The sequence below is a fragment of the Epinephelus fuscoguttatus genome, linkage group LG19 (assembly GCF_011397635.1).
Source record: "Epinephelus fuscoguttatus linkage group LG19, E.fuscoguttatus.final_Chr_v1".
NCBI classification, from domain to species: domain Eukaryota; kingdom Metazoa; phylum Chordata; class Actinopteri; order Perciformes; family Serranidae; genus Epinephelus; species Epinephelus fuscoguttatus.
In genome coordinates, this window is record NC_064770.1 from 32,738,447 (window position 1) to 32,754,241 (window position 15,795).

The window sequence follows — 15,795 nt, forward strand, 5'->3', positions numbered from 1 at the left end:
GAGAAAATCACCACCAGCAGCAGCCGAGTGACAAAGACATGAGACACCAAGCACAAAAGGAAAAAGATATATATATGTTGCCTAACCCACAGAAGTTGTGGAAATAGTGTGAGTGTGTGTAAAGTAGACAGAGAGAAGGAGAGGGTGGGACAGGGAGCACAGAGTAGGAGGAGGGAAGAGATTATGTGATCAAGCAAGCCAGAGGCTGTCTGGGGTGTGGACTTAAAAAGAGGGCTGGGTAAAAGTGGGCGGATGGGTAGCTAGTGTTTGTGCATTTAGACTCACAGTCTGACATTAGTATCCTTGAGTGCAGAAGGAATTAGACTTGAAGAGACACACAGCTGCCAAACAGTAAGTCAGAAATTCTTCTTGTGCTTTTTGATCCTTCTGTTTGTCTTGTTCTCTGTAGCTGCTTCAGACTGATAACACTGAGGTTTTGAAATTGAGCTCTGCGTCAGTTTTTATGTCAGAAAAGCAACTGTGGAGCAGTAAAGGCAGGTGTGTACCTTCAGCATACCTGTTCACCCCCACAGGCAACTTTGCTATTGATAAAGGCAACTCCCTCATCAGGTGAGGCTGCTCTCCAGATGTGTCCACTGCTAAAGTGAGTGGAAATAGTGTTTTAAAAGGCACAGGACGACTTTCCTGCGTGCTTTCTGGATTTCTTAGCATTCTCAAACCTCGCCTCAGCCACATGTATTCCATTTGGCGTAATGGAAAATATGCCACATCCAGGCCTGGTCTCAAAATCCCAGCAGCACCAGCTGACACGTCTTGTTTTCAGGCAAGAATTTGGAAGATCAAAGTGTTCCACAAGTGTGTTTTACATTAAAGAAACTGCTGAGCATTTCACTGCTTGGATTTTTTCTTTCCATCCAGAAGTTGTTCATTAAAGTTTTGGTCATCTGGCAGAAGGCTGAGCTCTCTCAGCGCTTCAGGGAGAAACTATACAAATATTTAAAAACTCAATCTCTCACTTTGTTATTTGAAGCTGGTGGAATGTTTGTACGGATGTGTCAGGCGTGATCACATATGTACCAGCGTGCCCCTCTGCGTCTGTGTTTGGTTGCGTGTGAGTGAGCTGGCGTGTGTGTGTGTGTGTGTGAGAGAGAGGACCCAGCCCTTGACCACTCCTTTACGGTGGAAAGACCAGCACATTCCAGATGTGCCTCTTCCTCTGTTCACACCCAGTGCGGCCTCGGTGCTGGATGCAGATTGTTCAAACACGAGTTTAAATGCGTCAAAAAGAGAGATTAAATGTGTGAAATCTCAGAGCAGAGCCACCTGTGGAGGCACCAGTGAGGTAGAGCCATCGCAGTTACACTAAAGAGGCTTTAAAGAGGCACAGAGGAGAGGGTTTTAATTGTTTTGGGGGTTACGGTGTGTGATAATGTGCCGTAATTCAAACCAGGGGGATCGGGCGTGGGTCAGCCGGGCTGCAAGGGTAGCAGGTATTCTCTACAGTTATTTTAAGGAGTGGCGGGCTTCTTGGAAGCACAAGACAAGCCCAAACTCATCTGCCCGCCATGAACTTCCCTCCTTCACACACACAGACACCCTCTGTCTTCACCAACACTACCTGTTCACCCAACTGATTTAGTTTACTGATTCCTGTCTGCACAGAAACACATCAGCACCTCTGCACATGTCGAAAAGAAACTTTATCTCGACGTTTCAGTGTGAGCGCGTTAGCTGCAGCTCAGAGTAATTAGAAGTTGTGAAGCCACACCCTGAGTGGGTGCCAGGGTTTGGCCTTGCTTTGCTGCTCTGAGTGTGTTTATGAAGATGTGTGTGCGTGTGTGTGCTTGGAGCTGTCATTAATGGCTGCCTCTGTGCAACCAGGCAGGAAGTGTGGAGCCTTTGTTATTAGGCATGTTTGATTCTTTCTGCTCACAGTAGCTGCCAATCTGTTCAGTGTGTGTGTGTGTGTGTGTGTGTGTGTGTGTCGTTTGTTTTATTAGGCTGAGTGAGCCCTCCAGTTATATCCACCCTGCATAATAAAAACAGCAAAGTGGTGTAACAAGTTTCCTTTTGTGCCTCTCTCTGTTTCCCCAGCACTGTCATCATGCTGATCCTCCTCGCTGCCATCTTTGTCGTTCACATCATCGGCATCATCCTCCTCCTGGTGGCCACCATCGACAATGTGAGTGCATTTTGTCGTGTTTTTAAATGCTGGAGTTTTATTCGCAGCCACCTGTTCAGTGTCACACCGCACACCCCCACTCCACACAGACACCTCACAACCTGAAGGCGTAATTGTCCCTGCATAATCCCCGACTTCCTCCCGTGTTTGAGTGTTAAGATGACAGAGCTGACGAGTTATGTGCACGCTGACAGACAGCAAAGAGTCAAGACTTGTGAGTGATTGGCTGCACTCGAGGCACACTCATTCCTGCTCTGTCAAAGGTCCGCTGTTCTTCTCAGGGCCACATATCTGACATTTCTGGGTGACAGACGGGCCGAGGCCACTAAGTGCATCTGTGTGTGTGCATTTAAACTACAGGCAAAGTGTCAGTCAGACGGCGCGATGCACTTAGACGCGTAAATATGTCAGATGCTTGCTTGTGTTGCAGCGAGCGTTGCATACCGTGAGTGAGACCTGTGGAATGCCACAGTGACAGGCGGATGTGCATTCCTCCCTCTGATTGTCGTCCCTTTGCCTGCAGCTGCCCCCAAGTACATGTCAGAACACAGGGTGAACACACACTCTGGCTCTGCAGTGATGTTTACACACACACACTCCTGCTTTGAATTCTCCCCATTTTTCCTTCCTCCCCTGTTCATTAACTTTACCTCAGCATGCAGGAATGTTGTACACATCTATGCAACTGCAATTTAAAAAACTTTGACACTCTGTCTTTACCTTCAGGCCTGGTGGATGACCGACACCATTTCCACTGATGTGTGGGCCCGGTGGGAATACATTGGCGGAGTGTGGAACTACACTGATCTTCCCACTGATTCACACTACCCTCAGGGTAAGCCACACACACACACACGCACACACCGCCCATGCTGCAGAGAAGCAGAGTGAGGAGAACCTGTTTCCATGAACACAGCACTTGAACACTTAAAGTTGTATTTACTTTATAATAAAAGCCAAAGTTTGCCGACAATGTTTAATTGATTTCCTGCCAGCCCTGCGCTGCCTTTATTCTTCACCAGAGACCGAAATGTTTCTTTCCTGAACATTATTCATGCCTAAATGATCACAATAGACATCTTTTGGTTTCATTTAGAGTTTAACACTCAAAAACCCAGCTAATCCGGCCAGAACTGATTGACAGCTGTCTAATGAAGTTCGTCACATCACCGTTTTCTACACATCAAATACGAAACTTTAAATGATAAGAAACAGAACTGTGTTTCCTCCCGAAACATTTGCACGTAAATAGCTGCAAACACATTTTTAGTTTGCAGTTATCCAAATATTATTTTGCACTGCAAATTAGGACTAATGTAGCTCAAAATGATGCTGCCATGTGTCAGAACAGAAATCAAACTGTGCAGTGAAATTGACAGTAAAACATTTGCCTACCTCCAATATGGTCACGTGTAGCCAAGTACCCCTTCAGTGCAAAACATTTTTGGTGGAAAATGCGCAGAGAACAAACATAAACGATGGTTAAAAACTGCACTGAAAACAGGAAAACTGAATATAAAATGTGCTTTATCAAACTACTTTTACATTTTTTATTGACGTTATTGTTGTATAATTACTTTAGGGATCATGCATGACTGTTATTTTTTAAAATAGCATTTCAAAAAAATCGAATGTACCTCCTGCAGTACTCCAGAGTACCCCTAGGGGCGTCGTGCCCCTATTAGAAAACAAGGAGGTTAAAAAGAGAAAACGGCACAGCGCCATGTCATGTCAAATTATTGGGGTACAACACATGCGCAGAGAGATCTGGTCTGCACGTGCTGAAAGGCTCAATAGCTGGCACTTTATCTCAGAACATGGGGAGTGATTCGTCGCACTGAGGCGTCGGCAGTCGGTTCAGTCAGAACATATTTTATATGAAAAATAAAGATATGGGTGAGATAATTCTGCAGTTATTGAAAAGGTCCTTGATAAAAAACCATAAACAAATGCTTTCTATCGTACATCGGCCACCATCTACTCGAGGCAAAAGTTCGGTCAGGCTGAGCCCACCCAAAGGTTCTGTAGGCGCACCCAGAAGCACCTGAGCGGACACTGTCCCTGTATTTCTTGCTGTAACATGGCATCTGCAGAGGCATTGCACATGTGCAATACCCCATAGCTCTCACTGGGTCCCAGCTGTCACTGAATCGTCTTGTTTGAGAAACACTGGTTTGGGTCATACATTAATTACAGCTTTGGACCCTCAGAGCAGACAAAGTCGTCGTTTGTCTTTACATGGCAGCATCATCAGCATGTTTTAAAATCCTAAAATATTTTGGGTGTCTGAACGTAACATTCCTGCCTTTCAGCAACTGTCTGAATGTCATAATCTCAGTGTCACTGCAGTGTTACTGTTTCCTGGGTGTGTCAGAAACACAGCACCTTCATTGTGTTGCTCTCTCTGGCTCCCCCTGCAGACTACCTCCAGGCGGTGCAGGCCAGCTCAGTGCTCGCTTGTATATTCTCCATCCTGGGCATCTTTGTGTTTGTGGCTCAGCTCTTCACCCTCCCGAAAGGAGAGAGGTTCACCATCTCCGGCGTCTTCCAGCTCCTCGCCTGTGAGTGTCTATCTCAGTTTCCTTTTTAAAATCCTTCCTCCCTCTGTGTCCTCTAAACCTCACTGATGTCTCCTTCCTTCCTTCCTTCCTTCCTTCCCTCCCTTCAGGCCTGTGCATCATGATCGCAGCCTCCATCTACACAGACCGCTTCAACATCAACGAGAAGTTCGGCTGGTATGGCCACTGCTACATCCTGGCATGGATCTCCTTCGCTCTCACGTTCATCTCCTCCATCACTTACTTTGTCTTACGCAAGAAAACTGCGTGAGAAGGACACTAAAGCTAGCTCCACCCAGCCCCAAACCTTCTAGCTGGATCTACTCTCTCAACTGAAATCTGGTGTTAGTCTCAGATGGTGTAAACAGTGTTTATAGTTGCTTGTTTTTGGACGTCAGATTTGAGCTGCTAGTGTAAATTCAGCTACAGCAGACCTGTTGAGCCTCTCAAATACACGCTCGTGTTTGATTGAGCCTGCTGTCAGATAGACTCAGTCAATCCCAGGTGTATTTGAGTGTATTTTCAACCCACAGTTTGGGCTGGATTTCTAAGGCATCTAAGGATTAAGAATATTTTTGTTGTTAACGGAACAAATTTTGCCTTAAGATATAAAATGCTATGATAAATTAAGATCTATGGAGATGTCTGGATTATAGCAAGAGCGAGTTGAAGAGTTAAATCTGTGGTCTTTTTTATGTACATTTACATATGGATATGAGTGTTGGATGAAACGGGATGAGTTTATGATTTTAGTTTTTTTTTTTTCTCCTGTTATTTTATTGTTAGTTCATCAATTTTATTTCATTTATCTGCTCTGGTCTTACTTTATATATCGTGCCACTAATTAAACAGAGTGTAACTACAACGTGACGGCAAAGCTGTGCCTGTCATAAAGAATCCATTCATGTCACCTGTTGTGGGTTTGTGTGTGATCTAATGGTGTGATGACATAACCTGTAAAATCAGTAAAACAATACAGCCGAGTTTTGTAATTATTTGTGATTGGGAAAACATCAAACTGGATTAAATGTGGATGTGCAATGTCAAATCATAAACAAACTCTGACACTACATTATTATATTAACTGCTTTGGTCCGAGTAATGAACCCTAAAGTTGCAGGACTTCAATCATTTCTAAACGCAGCAAACACAATATTTTATAGACTCTCAGTTACACCGAGCCTGTATGTTGAAACATAACATCTTACCTGAATTCACTAATCAACTATCTGTAAATCCGACCGTATTACCGATCATATCTGCTCTATTTCCAGCCAGCGCGACAGACAGGCGCCTGCCTCGACTCTGACAGCGTGAGATATAATGTGTAAATATGTTTCCCATGATGCTCTGTATGTTTGATGCTGTTTTATTTTTGCTACCGTTATTTCTCATTATGGATGACAATGATTTTTACAACATTAAAACTTGATTTACAACCAACAACTGATGCTTTTTCTTTTGTTTTTCTCTCCATGTGTCATGATTAGGAGTAAAGAGTTGCATGAGTGTTTGTCATTTGAGGCTTGCAAAAAAAAGGCAGTCTGCAGTCTGATGATTAAATTTATTTAAATATTTGCAATGTCCAAAACAAGATATTTACTGTTTAACTATGAAAACTGAAATAGCTTTAGCAAGATTTTTCTGAATAATACAGCATATGAAGCGTCACTGTGCTGTGTGCAGTTCATGAAACAGACACTATACACTATATCAGAACTGAGCAACCCAATCACTGGAACAAATGTTGGCATCGTACGTTTTTGCAAACCACAGATGGATATGTTACTTTTGCACAATATTATGTAGCACAGTGGTTCCCAACTGGTGGGTCACAGGTCCATCCTGAATGGACCACAAGTGAATCCCAAACATGTCAAGTTTGTAAAACACACTTTATTTTTCAGTACAATGAATTTTCAGCACTGAGCTTTTATTTTGAAGTGCTGTTTACTGCTGTAGAGTGAGTGAATAACAGACAGCTGCTTGACAGAGACAGCAAACTATCTCAGCAACATGGCCAAACATGCATGATGATACTGAATGTATTAAACTGTGTGGACCTTGAGCTAATGACGCAGGTGAAATCTGGACCCTGTGGTGTAGCAGATACATTGAAAATTTATATATATATACAAAGTTGTGGTTAGGTTCATGCAAAAAGCACCGGGTTATGGTGTCAAAAACATCAGTCAGTAATCTGAAATCAGACATTCAGCCTGTCTCTTTATTATATTTTGCTTCTTTTTGACACTTATTATATCACTTTGTGTTTTTATACTGTTTGCTTATTATGTCGCTCTTTGTTTTGTACAGTTAACTTATACTGATCTGTGCGTTTTTTTACCGATACACTTTGTGCTTTTTTTCCTATGTTGTAAACGTCCCCACTGTGGGATGAAGAAGGGATTATTTTAATTTATGTTTTATCTTAAAATACCTGGTTTGAGGGCACATTCCCCGCAGAAAAAGCAGTGATAGGACACATGCAGCAACATTCTCTTAAATTTCTTTCATATTTTCTTTTACTTCTTGTGAAAGGAGAAAAAATGCAATGTCAACTAAAGATGCACCAAACGATCTTAACCATCCAAATCAGCACGTACCCAGGTGAGCTGATTAAGTAGTAAGTAACGCCACCATACAAGGCTGTAAGAAGAAAAACTTCTGCAGCAGTGATACTGACGTACTGTTAAAGTAATCTAAACAAAGTAAACATGATTTTCCGCATTACAGGAAAATCAAAAGCCCAGCAATGGCAAAACAGTGATGAGGGAAGTATTTAGATCTTCTACTTAAGTAAAAATACTCTGTTACTAATAAAAGTCCTGCACTTAAAGGGGCAATAACCGGAAATTCATCATTTCTAGATTGAAGGAATTAAAAAATTGCTATGTGAAGAACTAGAGGTGTAATTTCATCTGGAGTATAGCATGACCTCACACACCCTCTCTCTGTGTTCATCTCCAGCCCCTTGTTTACAAGCCGGTCCGGCTGCGCGTTCATATACGTTCACGTGAATCGCCGCCTCCTCCCTCCTCTCGGAGCCCTTGGCCCTCCCTCCCTATAAAAGGCTACAGCCAGTGAGCAATGGCAGCGTGCATTTTCGAAATGAAATGGCAGAGAGCGGAACGTCCACATGAAGACCAGGATCCGACATTACCTCTAAAGAAACAACAGTTGTTGGCAAAGAAGTTGTCGGATAAAGAAAGGGACAGAACCTGGATTAACATTGGCCTTGCATTTCCAAGGTGGAGAGCTCTGCGAGAGCTAAAGGGGCTACAATTTGACTCAGAGCTAGCTCTTCTTCTCCTGGACAGGCACAACATAGTCAAATGTCTGTTTTAATTAGTGTTACAGTAACGTTAGGCACATGTCGCTATGCCGATTCAATTAAATTTACTGTTACAATCGTAGCATGGGTTAATGTCCGGAGCTTGAGTTATTAGCGGCTCGGTCCCAGCAATGGGTCAGGCGTTACAGTTGTGTTAGGTGAGTAGCCCGGCAGCCCAGCTAACATTTGCAATTAGCATTGTAAAATGTAGCCCGGCTAAAACATCGCTCTCACTCATGGAGAAGAGTAGGAACGTTAGCATTAGCTCCCGGTGTTAGCACTAGCCGGGATCCGGCGATGGCTCTAGCTGAGTCGGCTGCCACCGGCTACTGGAGTAACTTACAGCTATGAAGCGCTTCTACCAGCTCTTCTAGTCACTGAGCCTCGCCTCCATCTCAGTAAATATATTACATTTATTACAGGTACCATCATCATTGAAGTAGGCAGGGGAATAGCTAAACACAGCAGACTGAGAGTGAGTGAAAGACATGCTAACTGCTAAACTAAGTTTAGATGAAGCGAGTGGGGGGTGGAGAGCAGAGTTAGAGGGAGGAGTGGCTCATGACACACTTTGTTTTGGTCTACAGGCAGTGCACAACAGCAAACCTAGCGGTGAAACGATTTCGCTTTTTGCCCCTTTAATGTGTCACTTAAGCAAAAATCTGTAAGTACAATCATAAAAATGTTTCTAAAAATAAAAAAACACAGGCTAATCAGTGCAGAATAACTTTGATTGATTTAATAAATTATAATAATTAAAAGGAAAAGCAGTAAATCTTCATATTTTAGAAGCTGAAACCATGAAATGCTTTTGAGTAAAAAATTACATTTATCAAAATAGATGCCAATTAATTTTCTTATCAACTAACTAATTGTTTGAGCTGTAAAATTCTTAATTTGTAAAGTAACTAAAGTTATCAAATAATTGTAGTGGATTAAAAGTACAATGTTTCCTTCTTAAATTTAGTGGAGTAGAAGTAGGAAGTGGCATGAGATTAAAATACTAAAGTAAAATAAAAGTACTTAAGTACAGTACTTCAGTAAATGTACATAATTACATCCAGCACTGGTCAGCAGAGGGACACACAGTAACTGAAATTACAGTAATTAGGATCAGCGGACCAAGAAAGAGAAATTCAGGCATCACTTTAGATTCTCAGTTGAACTTTGATCCATGTGTCAATAATCTAATTAAATCCTGTTACTTCCACCTGAGAAATATTACCAAAATCAAATCAGCTGTGTCTTTTCCTGACCTACAAAAGCTTATTCATACTTTTGTATTCTCAGCATGGTTTAGCCTCGTTATACAGTTGAGCCTCTGACTACGTATGCTCCAGGTCCTGACCTGAGATCCTCGAGTCTACCCTCGCTAGAGAGAGAAAATCTGTTCATATATAGCCTTCTGTATGCTTTTTATGCCATTTTCCCCACTGGAAAACAGCGACAGGTTGCAAAAGAACACTCAAGTTTGGGGGCTGAAAAGCTGCTGAAAAAAACCAAAACAACGGGCACTAAAAATCGTCTAGTTTTTGGTCCGGCATGAGGCAAGCATCTTGCCAAGGTGACACTCCATCCTCCATCCCCTCCACCTCCCGAAAACAAAGTCAGCTCATGTACTACGTCACTTTAGAAACTGTGATGTGATACGTATTAAAAGTGCAAATGCCTTTGTGGTTTGCAGAAACGTACAGTACCAATATTTTCTTCTGGCGACTGGGCTGAACTGATTTTGATCAAAGCTGATTCATCAGGTCACTGGACTGCTGACTATGTAAAGTCAGACAATAAGAAACATTAAACTGCGATGCCAGGGCTGGCATCTGTCGTCTAGTCACAGAAAGACTCCAGTCTGGATATTCAAAGTGGGCTGTAGTCCTCCTCTGGTCCATACTGGCTCTCCTGGTGTGCAGGGAGGGTCAGGTGGACAGAGACGGACGGAGGAGGTGATTGAGATGGAGAGGGGAGGGACAGGCGGTGGAACGGTGATGCAGGCGCAGGGTGCGAGGGGGGAGGAGGGAAGGAGTCAGAGTGGGGTAGAGGCAGGGAGTGGGAGTGCGTGAGCCTCGGAGTGGAAGCTGGCACCTCTGCTGGCAGAGGCTTATAGTAGGGAGACAAGTGGGAGATCCGGGGAGGAGACGGGGGGCAGGCCAGGGTCATGGGTGGGTTCCCAGGGGTGTAATAAGGTGGCAGGAGCCCCACAAAGTTAAAGCTGCAGGCGTTGAGGCTGGAGCTGTGTCTGGGCCCCACCATCAGGACCTTCTTGGTGTAGTTGTTGAGAGTGGAGACGCCGGCGGACATGCAGACGGTGAAGGCGAACCAGGCCACACTGATGGAGACAGAAACAGGAAGGGGAACATGTGGTTTGTGTTTGTGTGTTGACAAACATGTGCAGAAGGTGTGTAACCAAGTGTATAATGCGTCCACTTAGACTTTGACTTTAGGGAAAAGACTACAACCTGAAAAACCGGAAGAGCACGATTGTCTTCTTCTTCAGAAAGCAAAAACATCCTAAAACTTCCCCCCTTCCCTTCGCCTGTCCCTCCCCACAGACAGCACCATACCACACGGCAAACACTCCTCAGAACTGGTGCGAGAAATGTGAACAATCCACGGAACGTCCCACCGTGGACTGGAGTCCCTCTGGGGTCCCTCTGGGGTACTGGCACCTCCCATGAAGGCTTGATAGGATTTGGATCTCGGGAATCTGGAGGCTAGGTGCGCCATTCCTGAGCCATTCTCAAGATGTGGCATTGGACGCTGTCGATGGTATATGTATATAAACATACAACCCCAGTTCCAAAAATGCTGGGACTCTTTTTAAAACATAAATAAAAACAGAATGAAATGATTCGCAAATCCTTTTTTGATCTATATTCAATTGAATGCAGGCCAAGGACAAGATATTAAATGTTCAAACTGCTAAACTTTATTGCTTTTTGAAAATATACGCTAATTCTGAGTTTGATGCCTGCAACACGTTCCAAAAAATTTGGGCCAGAAGCACGTTTACCACTGTTACATCACCTTATCTAGGAGTTTGGGAACTGAGGACACTAATTGTTGAAGTTTTGAAATTAAAATTCTTTCCCATTCTTGCTTGATATACGACGTCAGCTGCTCAACAGTCTGGGGTCTCCAGTATCGTATTTTGGGTTTCATAATGCGCGACACATTTTCAGTGGGAGACAGGTCTGAACTGCAGGTAGACCAGTCCGGTACCTGCACTCTTAAACTTCGAAGCCACACTGTTGTAACACGTGTAGAGTGTGTCTTGGCATTGTCTTGCTTGAAGAAGCAGGGATGTCCCTGTAAAAGACGTTGTCTGGATGGCAGCATATGTTGCTCCAGAACCTGTATGTACCTTTCAGCATTCATGGTTACCCATGATGTCATGGGCACTGAAGGCTCATTTATGCTCCCTTTATGTACGAAAATGTATACGTCCATTTCAAACAATGCTACCGTCACTGCCCACATATTTCCATGCGTCCTTTACGTTGGCATGGATGTTAACCAATATATCCACCAGGAGGCAGCCCAGCGTCAAAAGTTTATGACCACAACAAACTCAAAAACAAACATGGCGACTGTGGAGGAGATACTGATAATGTACCTCTTGCATAAAAGACAAAAACAGAGGCAGCGTTGTAGGAGGCGGTGGTTGGTGAGGCTGTTAAATACATCGCAAATGGAGGACGGAGAATTCTTTTCTCTAGTACTGCCGATGAGAGAAATTGAATTGTTCTTTCTTCTTTGTGTCTCACTAGAGCTACGTATCGGGTAGTGACAACAACACTGCCCCAATGGTTCCTGGTGGTACTGCTCCGTTTGGCCCGTATCCGTAAGCTTTATGGAAACGTGCAGAAATACAGACGAAATGAACGCAGAGCACGGACAGAAGGCTCTGTCCGTATCTGGATCCGTATTTAACGTTGAGCATAAATGGGCCTTAACACATCCATACCATCACAGATGCTGGCTTTGAACTCTGAGCTGGTAACAGTCTGGATGGCCCTTTTCCTCTTTAGCCCAGAGAACACGACGTCCATTAAAGTCTCGTCACACCACAGCACACTTTTCCACTTTGTGTCAGTCCATCTCAGATGAGCTCGGGCTCAGAGAAGTCGGCAGCGCTTCAGGATGTTGCTGATATCTGGCTTTAACTTTGCATGGTAGAGTCTTGACTGTCATTTGTAGACTGTTCCTGAGCCCATTTCCGAGTACCCTTTATGCAGCCATGTTAGTTTTCAATGCAGTGCCCTCTAAGGGGTCAAAGGTCACGGGAATTCAGTGTTGGTTTTCAGCCTTGTCCCTTACTTGCAGAGATTTCTGTGGATTCTCTGCATCTTCTCACGATAGGGTTTGCAAATTGTAAAAACTCTACATTTCTTGTGCTTTGAGACATGTTCTTCAACAGTTGGACTACTAGCCCACGCAAAGGGACCGTCCTTGGTTGTGAACAGCTCAGCCTTGCGAGGATGTCCTTTCATACCCAATAATGATACTTAAATCTGTTACCAATTAACCTGTTCACCTGTGAAATGTTTCACACTGGTGTTTTTTGAGCATCCCTCATCTTCCCTGGTCTTTTGTTGCCCCTGTCCCAACTTTTTTGGAACGTGTTGCGGGCAACAAATTCAGAATGTGCTTATATTTACAAAAAACAATAAAGTTTATGAGTCTGAACATTAAATATGTTGTCTTTGTATTGTATTTGACTGGAGAAAGGTCAAAAAAGATTTTTTTTCATTCAGTGACTGAATATATTTTGTCAAGTGGGATAACTACATTTGATTTAGCCTGTGAGATATTAAAGTTGGACATTCAGATTTCCAATTAACTGCGATACTTCTTCTCTGGCACAACTTCACCAACTTCGAAGCCACATGGGAAAGTAAAAGAAGTCCAGCAATACTTGCAGTATATAGAACAATTTTACTGTCACACAGAGTACTTGAACTTGTCCCAAGAATCTGATTTGCTCGTGCCAAACACACTCAGGCGAGCTCATAATAGAACAAAGAGTTCCAGATTTCTGAAACAGCTGTAATACAGAAGTCGCTCTTCTGCTTTTTTTTTTTACAGCACCAACACAACTTGTCCCAGGAACCTGTTTTTCTTGTGCCAAGCAGACACATGCGAGATGATAACGGAACAATGAGTTCCAAAAAAATTATACAGTAATACAGAAGTTACCCCTCTGCTTTTTACGCTGTCAACACAAGACGTGCTGTTAGACCCTCCTGTAGATTTTATATGACTTAGAGATAACGTTCAGTAGTTTGTTGTCACCGTTAAATATATCTGAATTTAATCAGTTAACCCTTCGCTAAGCCCCACCCCTTTGTGATCAGCTATCAAGCTGTCGCAGTAAGCATGGAGCCCACACTGTAACTAACTGCACTCCCTGAAGAAATATTATCATATTTTTGGACAAATGAAAGAGTGATTCCAGAGAGAAGCAGACAGAGGGGTCGTAAAATTACCCCGAAGTTCCTGCGGTGGAAACGGGCCTTTTGTTTCACTGTTATAATCATTAAAAAGCAAAAGCAGCATGTGTATACATTCAGTAGACTATATCTTCAGTAGCTAGCTAGCTAACCCTACACTTTTCAGGGTTTGATTTTGGTTTTGGAACAGGGAAGAAACGTATATCTTTTCCCAACCTCTCCAGGTAACGAGTATCATTAATACACGACGTGCCCCAGGCACAACATTTAGCTCCAAATCCACAAAACCAGCCGGAAAATGAAGGAAATCTGAAACGACTACATCAGAGTTAATGGAGGCTGGCCCGATGCTACGTTATGACTAGCCAGTCTGCATCCTGGGGCGGGACTTAGCGAAGGGTCAATTTGAGAAGCTTGGATGGTGCTAATTTTTTCAAGACAGAAATATGCCTCTATCAAAAAGGTGGAACACTTCTCTTAAAGACAAGAGTTCCTCTGTAATGGAAAAAAGGAGGCGAGATGTTCACTGTAGCCCAGAATTATGGGACATATTTAGACTATTTACAAGGCAGCAGTTCTGATCTTTTTGAGAGCATGATTTTCTGAGTTGTCCCCCTGAACTGAGAGTGAAAGCAGAGTGTTAACTTCTGTATTAGACATAAGTGTCCACACTCAAATGGACCATCCTCCTTTGAGTAAACATGTTCTAACACAAAGAGGACTTTAAGTGTTTGTGGTGAAAGAGCAGCTCAGGCTGATCTGACCATTAGCTTTGAAGTTGTTTAATCACGCCTGAGGCCACACGCTTGTGACACTGTCGACAGAAGAGGCTGTCAAATATCAGAATGATGCCTTTAGGGCTGTTCGGCATTCAGGGCTCCATTTTCCACAAAAACTCAGCAGAAGCTGTGGTGGCCAAATTGGGATTTTAAATTGACTGTGCTGCTACAAAGAATGGACAGCGTGTGTGGCGTGATTAGCCCAACGCAGGACACGCTGGAGGGACTACAACACCCAGTGGGAAAGTGAAGCTGTCCCACATGAAGAGTTGAAGGAATCAGGTGTGGAAAAGGTTTGTCAGTGCAGAGTCTGAACCAAAAGAGCAGCAAGAAGAGAAAAACTTATTTTCATAGCATGAATTTCAGCTAGTCAGAACATTTTCCACCACACCACTGGGAACAACAAAAGAGTTTTTAATGTTTGCTTTGCAAGTAGATGCACAGCCAAAACTCTCGGTACACTAAGTCTGAAAGGGAACAGCTAAGTTGACGGAGGATCTCTGTATGCTTGGATCCTTGTGACTCAGTGCAGTTTCATTTAAAGGAGACCTATGACGCTCACTTTCAGGTTTATACTTGTAGTTTGGGTTTCTACTAAAACATATTTACATCCTTTATATGTGCAAAAAAACATTATTTTCCTCATATTGTCTGTACAACTGTATTCACCCTGACTGAAACACTCCTTGCGTCTCTTTAAGTCTCCCTCCAGCTCTGATTGGTCAGCGTTTCCCAGTCTAATATATCTTAGCATCTCTGCACCATCATAGAGTGTTGCAGGGATGACAACCTTGAAGTTCGCATCATCCTGGTTCCATTAACTAAAAGCCTGTGGGATTTTTCCATTGGATTTGGATTACTGCCGAAAATAAGCTCTGTGTTAAACAAACATTTATGATATTTACATGTTTGTTCAACAAAATATTCTTTACAAATGAGCACCACTTTTATGATTTTTGCAGCGGAAATGAAAACGACAGAAGTAAAAAGCTAATGTTTTGATATAAACCAACTACACCACAGTCGTCTGATTTCAATGTTACACACAACAAGGCTGTAAAGCCACATTTGGCATGATGACACTTACGTCCCCGACAATTTCCGTAGTCTCATTTAGCCACTTGTTAGCAACTGCCCTTCTGAAGACATGTAAAAACTTCAGAATAAATGAATGGTGTATTTCCTGACATATTTTATGACATTGAACATCTTATTTCAGGCATCTAACTAAAAAAACATTTAAAAAACGCACTGACTTCGAGACGAAGAAACTAGAAGTGGCAAAATACTTCCAGGTTTTAGGAATTATTCCTGCACCTGTATTCCTCTATGTGACAGAGTATATCGGCACTTTCTACCATGGAAAATTACTAATAAAGTCTTGACCCATCTGAACCTAAATCTTCCCAAAAGGACAAGTTCCAGCAGGAATAGGATCCGAAGTAGGACGGTAAGTAACAACACGTGGAACCAAGTTTACAAGTTTCCCTGATGTTAGCATGTAGCTACATGTAGCAGTGGAGGCTAC

At 43.0% G+C, this 15,795-nt stretch overlaps 4 protein-coding genes across 4 annotated transcripts in view; 2 read left to right on the forward strand and 2 right to left on the reverse strand.

Annotated features, from left to right (window-relative positions):
- Positions 1 to 15,795, reverse strand: part of srebf2 (sterol regulatory element binding transcription factor 2) — a 597,702-nt gene that overhangs the window by 169,388 nt on the left and 412,519 nt on the right. The window lies entirely within an intron of this gene.
- The window catches only part of zgc:65811 (uncharacterized protein LOC393524 homolog), a 635,041-nt gene that overhangs the window by 67,710 nt on the left and 551,536 nt on the right, over positions 1 to 15,795 (forward strand). The gene's annotated exons all lie outside the window — the stretch shown is intronic.
- On the forward strand, positions 209 to 6,147 carry LOC125879927 (epithelial membrane protein 2-like). Its single transcript, XM_049562095.1, has 5 exons — positions 209 to 351; positions 2,056 to 2,143; positions 2,870 to 2,978; positions 4,564 to 4,704; positions 4,812 to 6,147. Exons 2-5 carry the CDS (start codon positions 2,066 to 2,068, stop codon positions 4,970 to 4,972), a joined length of 489 nt encoding a protein of 162 aa, XP_049418052.1. The 5' UTR covers positions 209 to 351; positions 2,056 to 2,065; the 3' UTR covers positions 4,973 to 6,147.
- LOC125879939 (germ cell-specific gene 1-like protein) overlaps positions 8,925 to 15,795 on the reverse strand; it is a 55,919-nt gene continuing 49,048 nt past the window's right edge. The window contains exon 8 of the mRNA XM_049562113.1: positions 8,925 to 10,364. Coding sequence (XP_049418070.1) covers positions 9,896 to 10,364 — 469 coding nt within the window. The 3' untranslated portion in view covers positions 8,925 to 9,895. The remainder of the gene's footprint in view (positions 10,365 to 15,795) is intronic.

What these genes read in the sequence shown, in the direction of transcription:
- LOC125879927 (XM_049562095.1), top strand. Translation starts at nt 2,066, where the DNA reads ATGCTGATCCTCCTCGCTGCCATCTTTGTCGTTCACATCATCGGCATC. An exon ending in TGGTGGCCACCATCGACAAT is followed by an intron (nt 2,144 to 2,869) that starts GTGAGTGCATTT and finishes CTTTACCTTCAG; the next exon opens with GCCTGGTGGATGACCGACAC. An exon ending in TGATTCACACTACCCTCAGG is followed by an intron (nt 2,979 to 4,563) that starts GTAAGCCACACA and finishes CTCCCCCTGCAG; the next exon opens with ACTACCTCCAGGCGGTGCAG.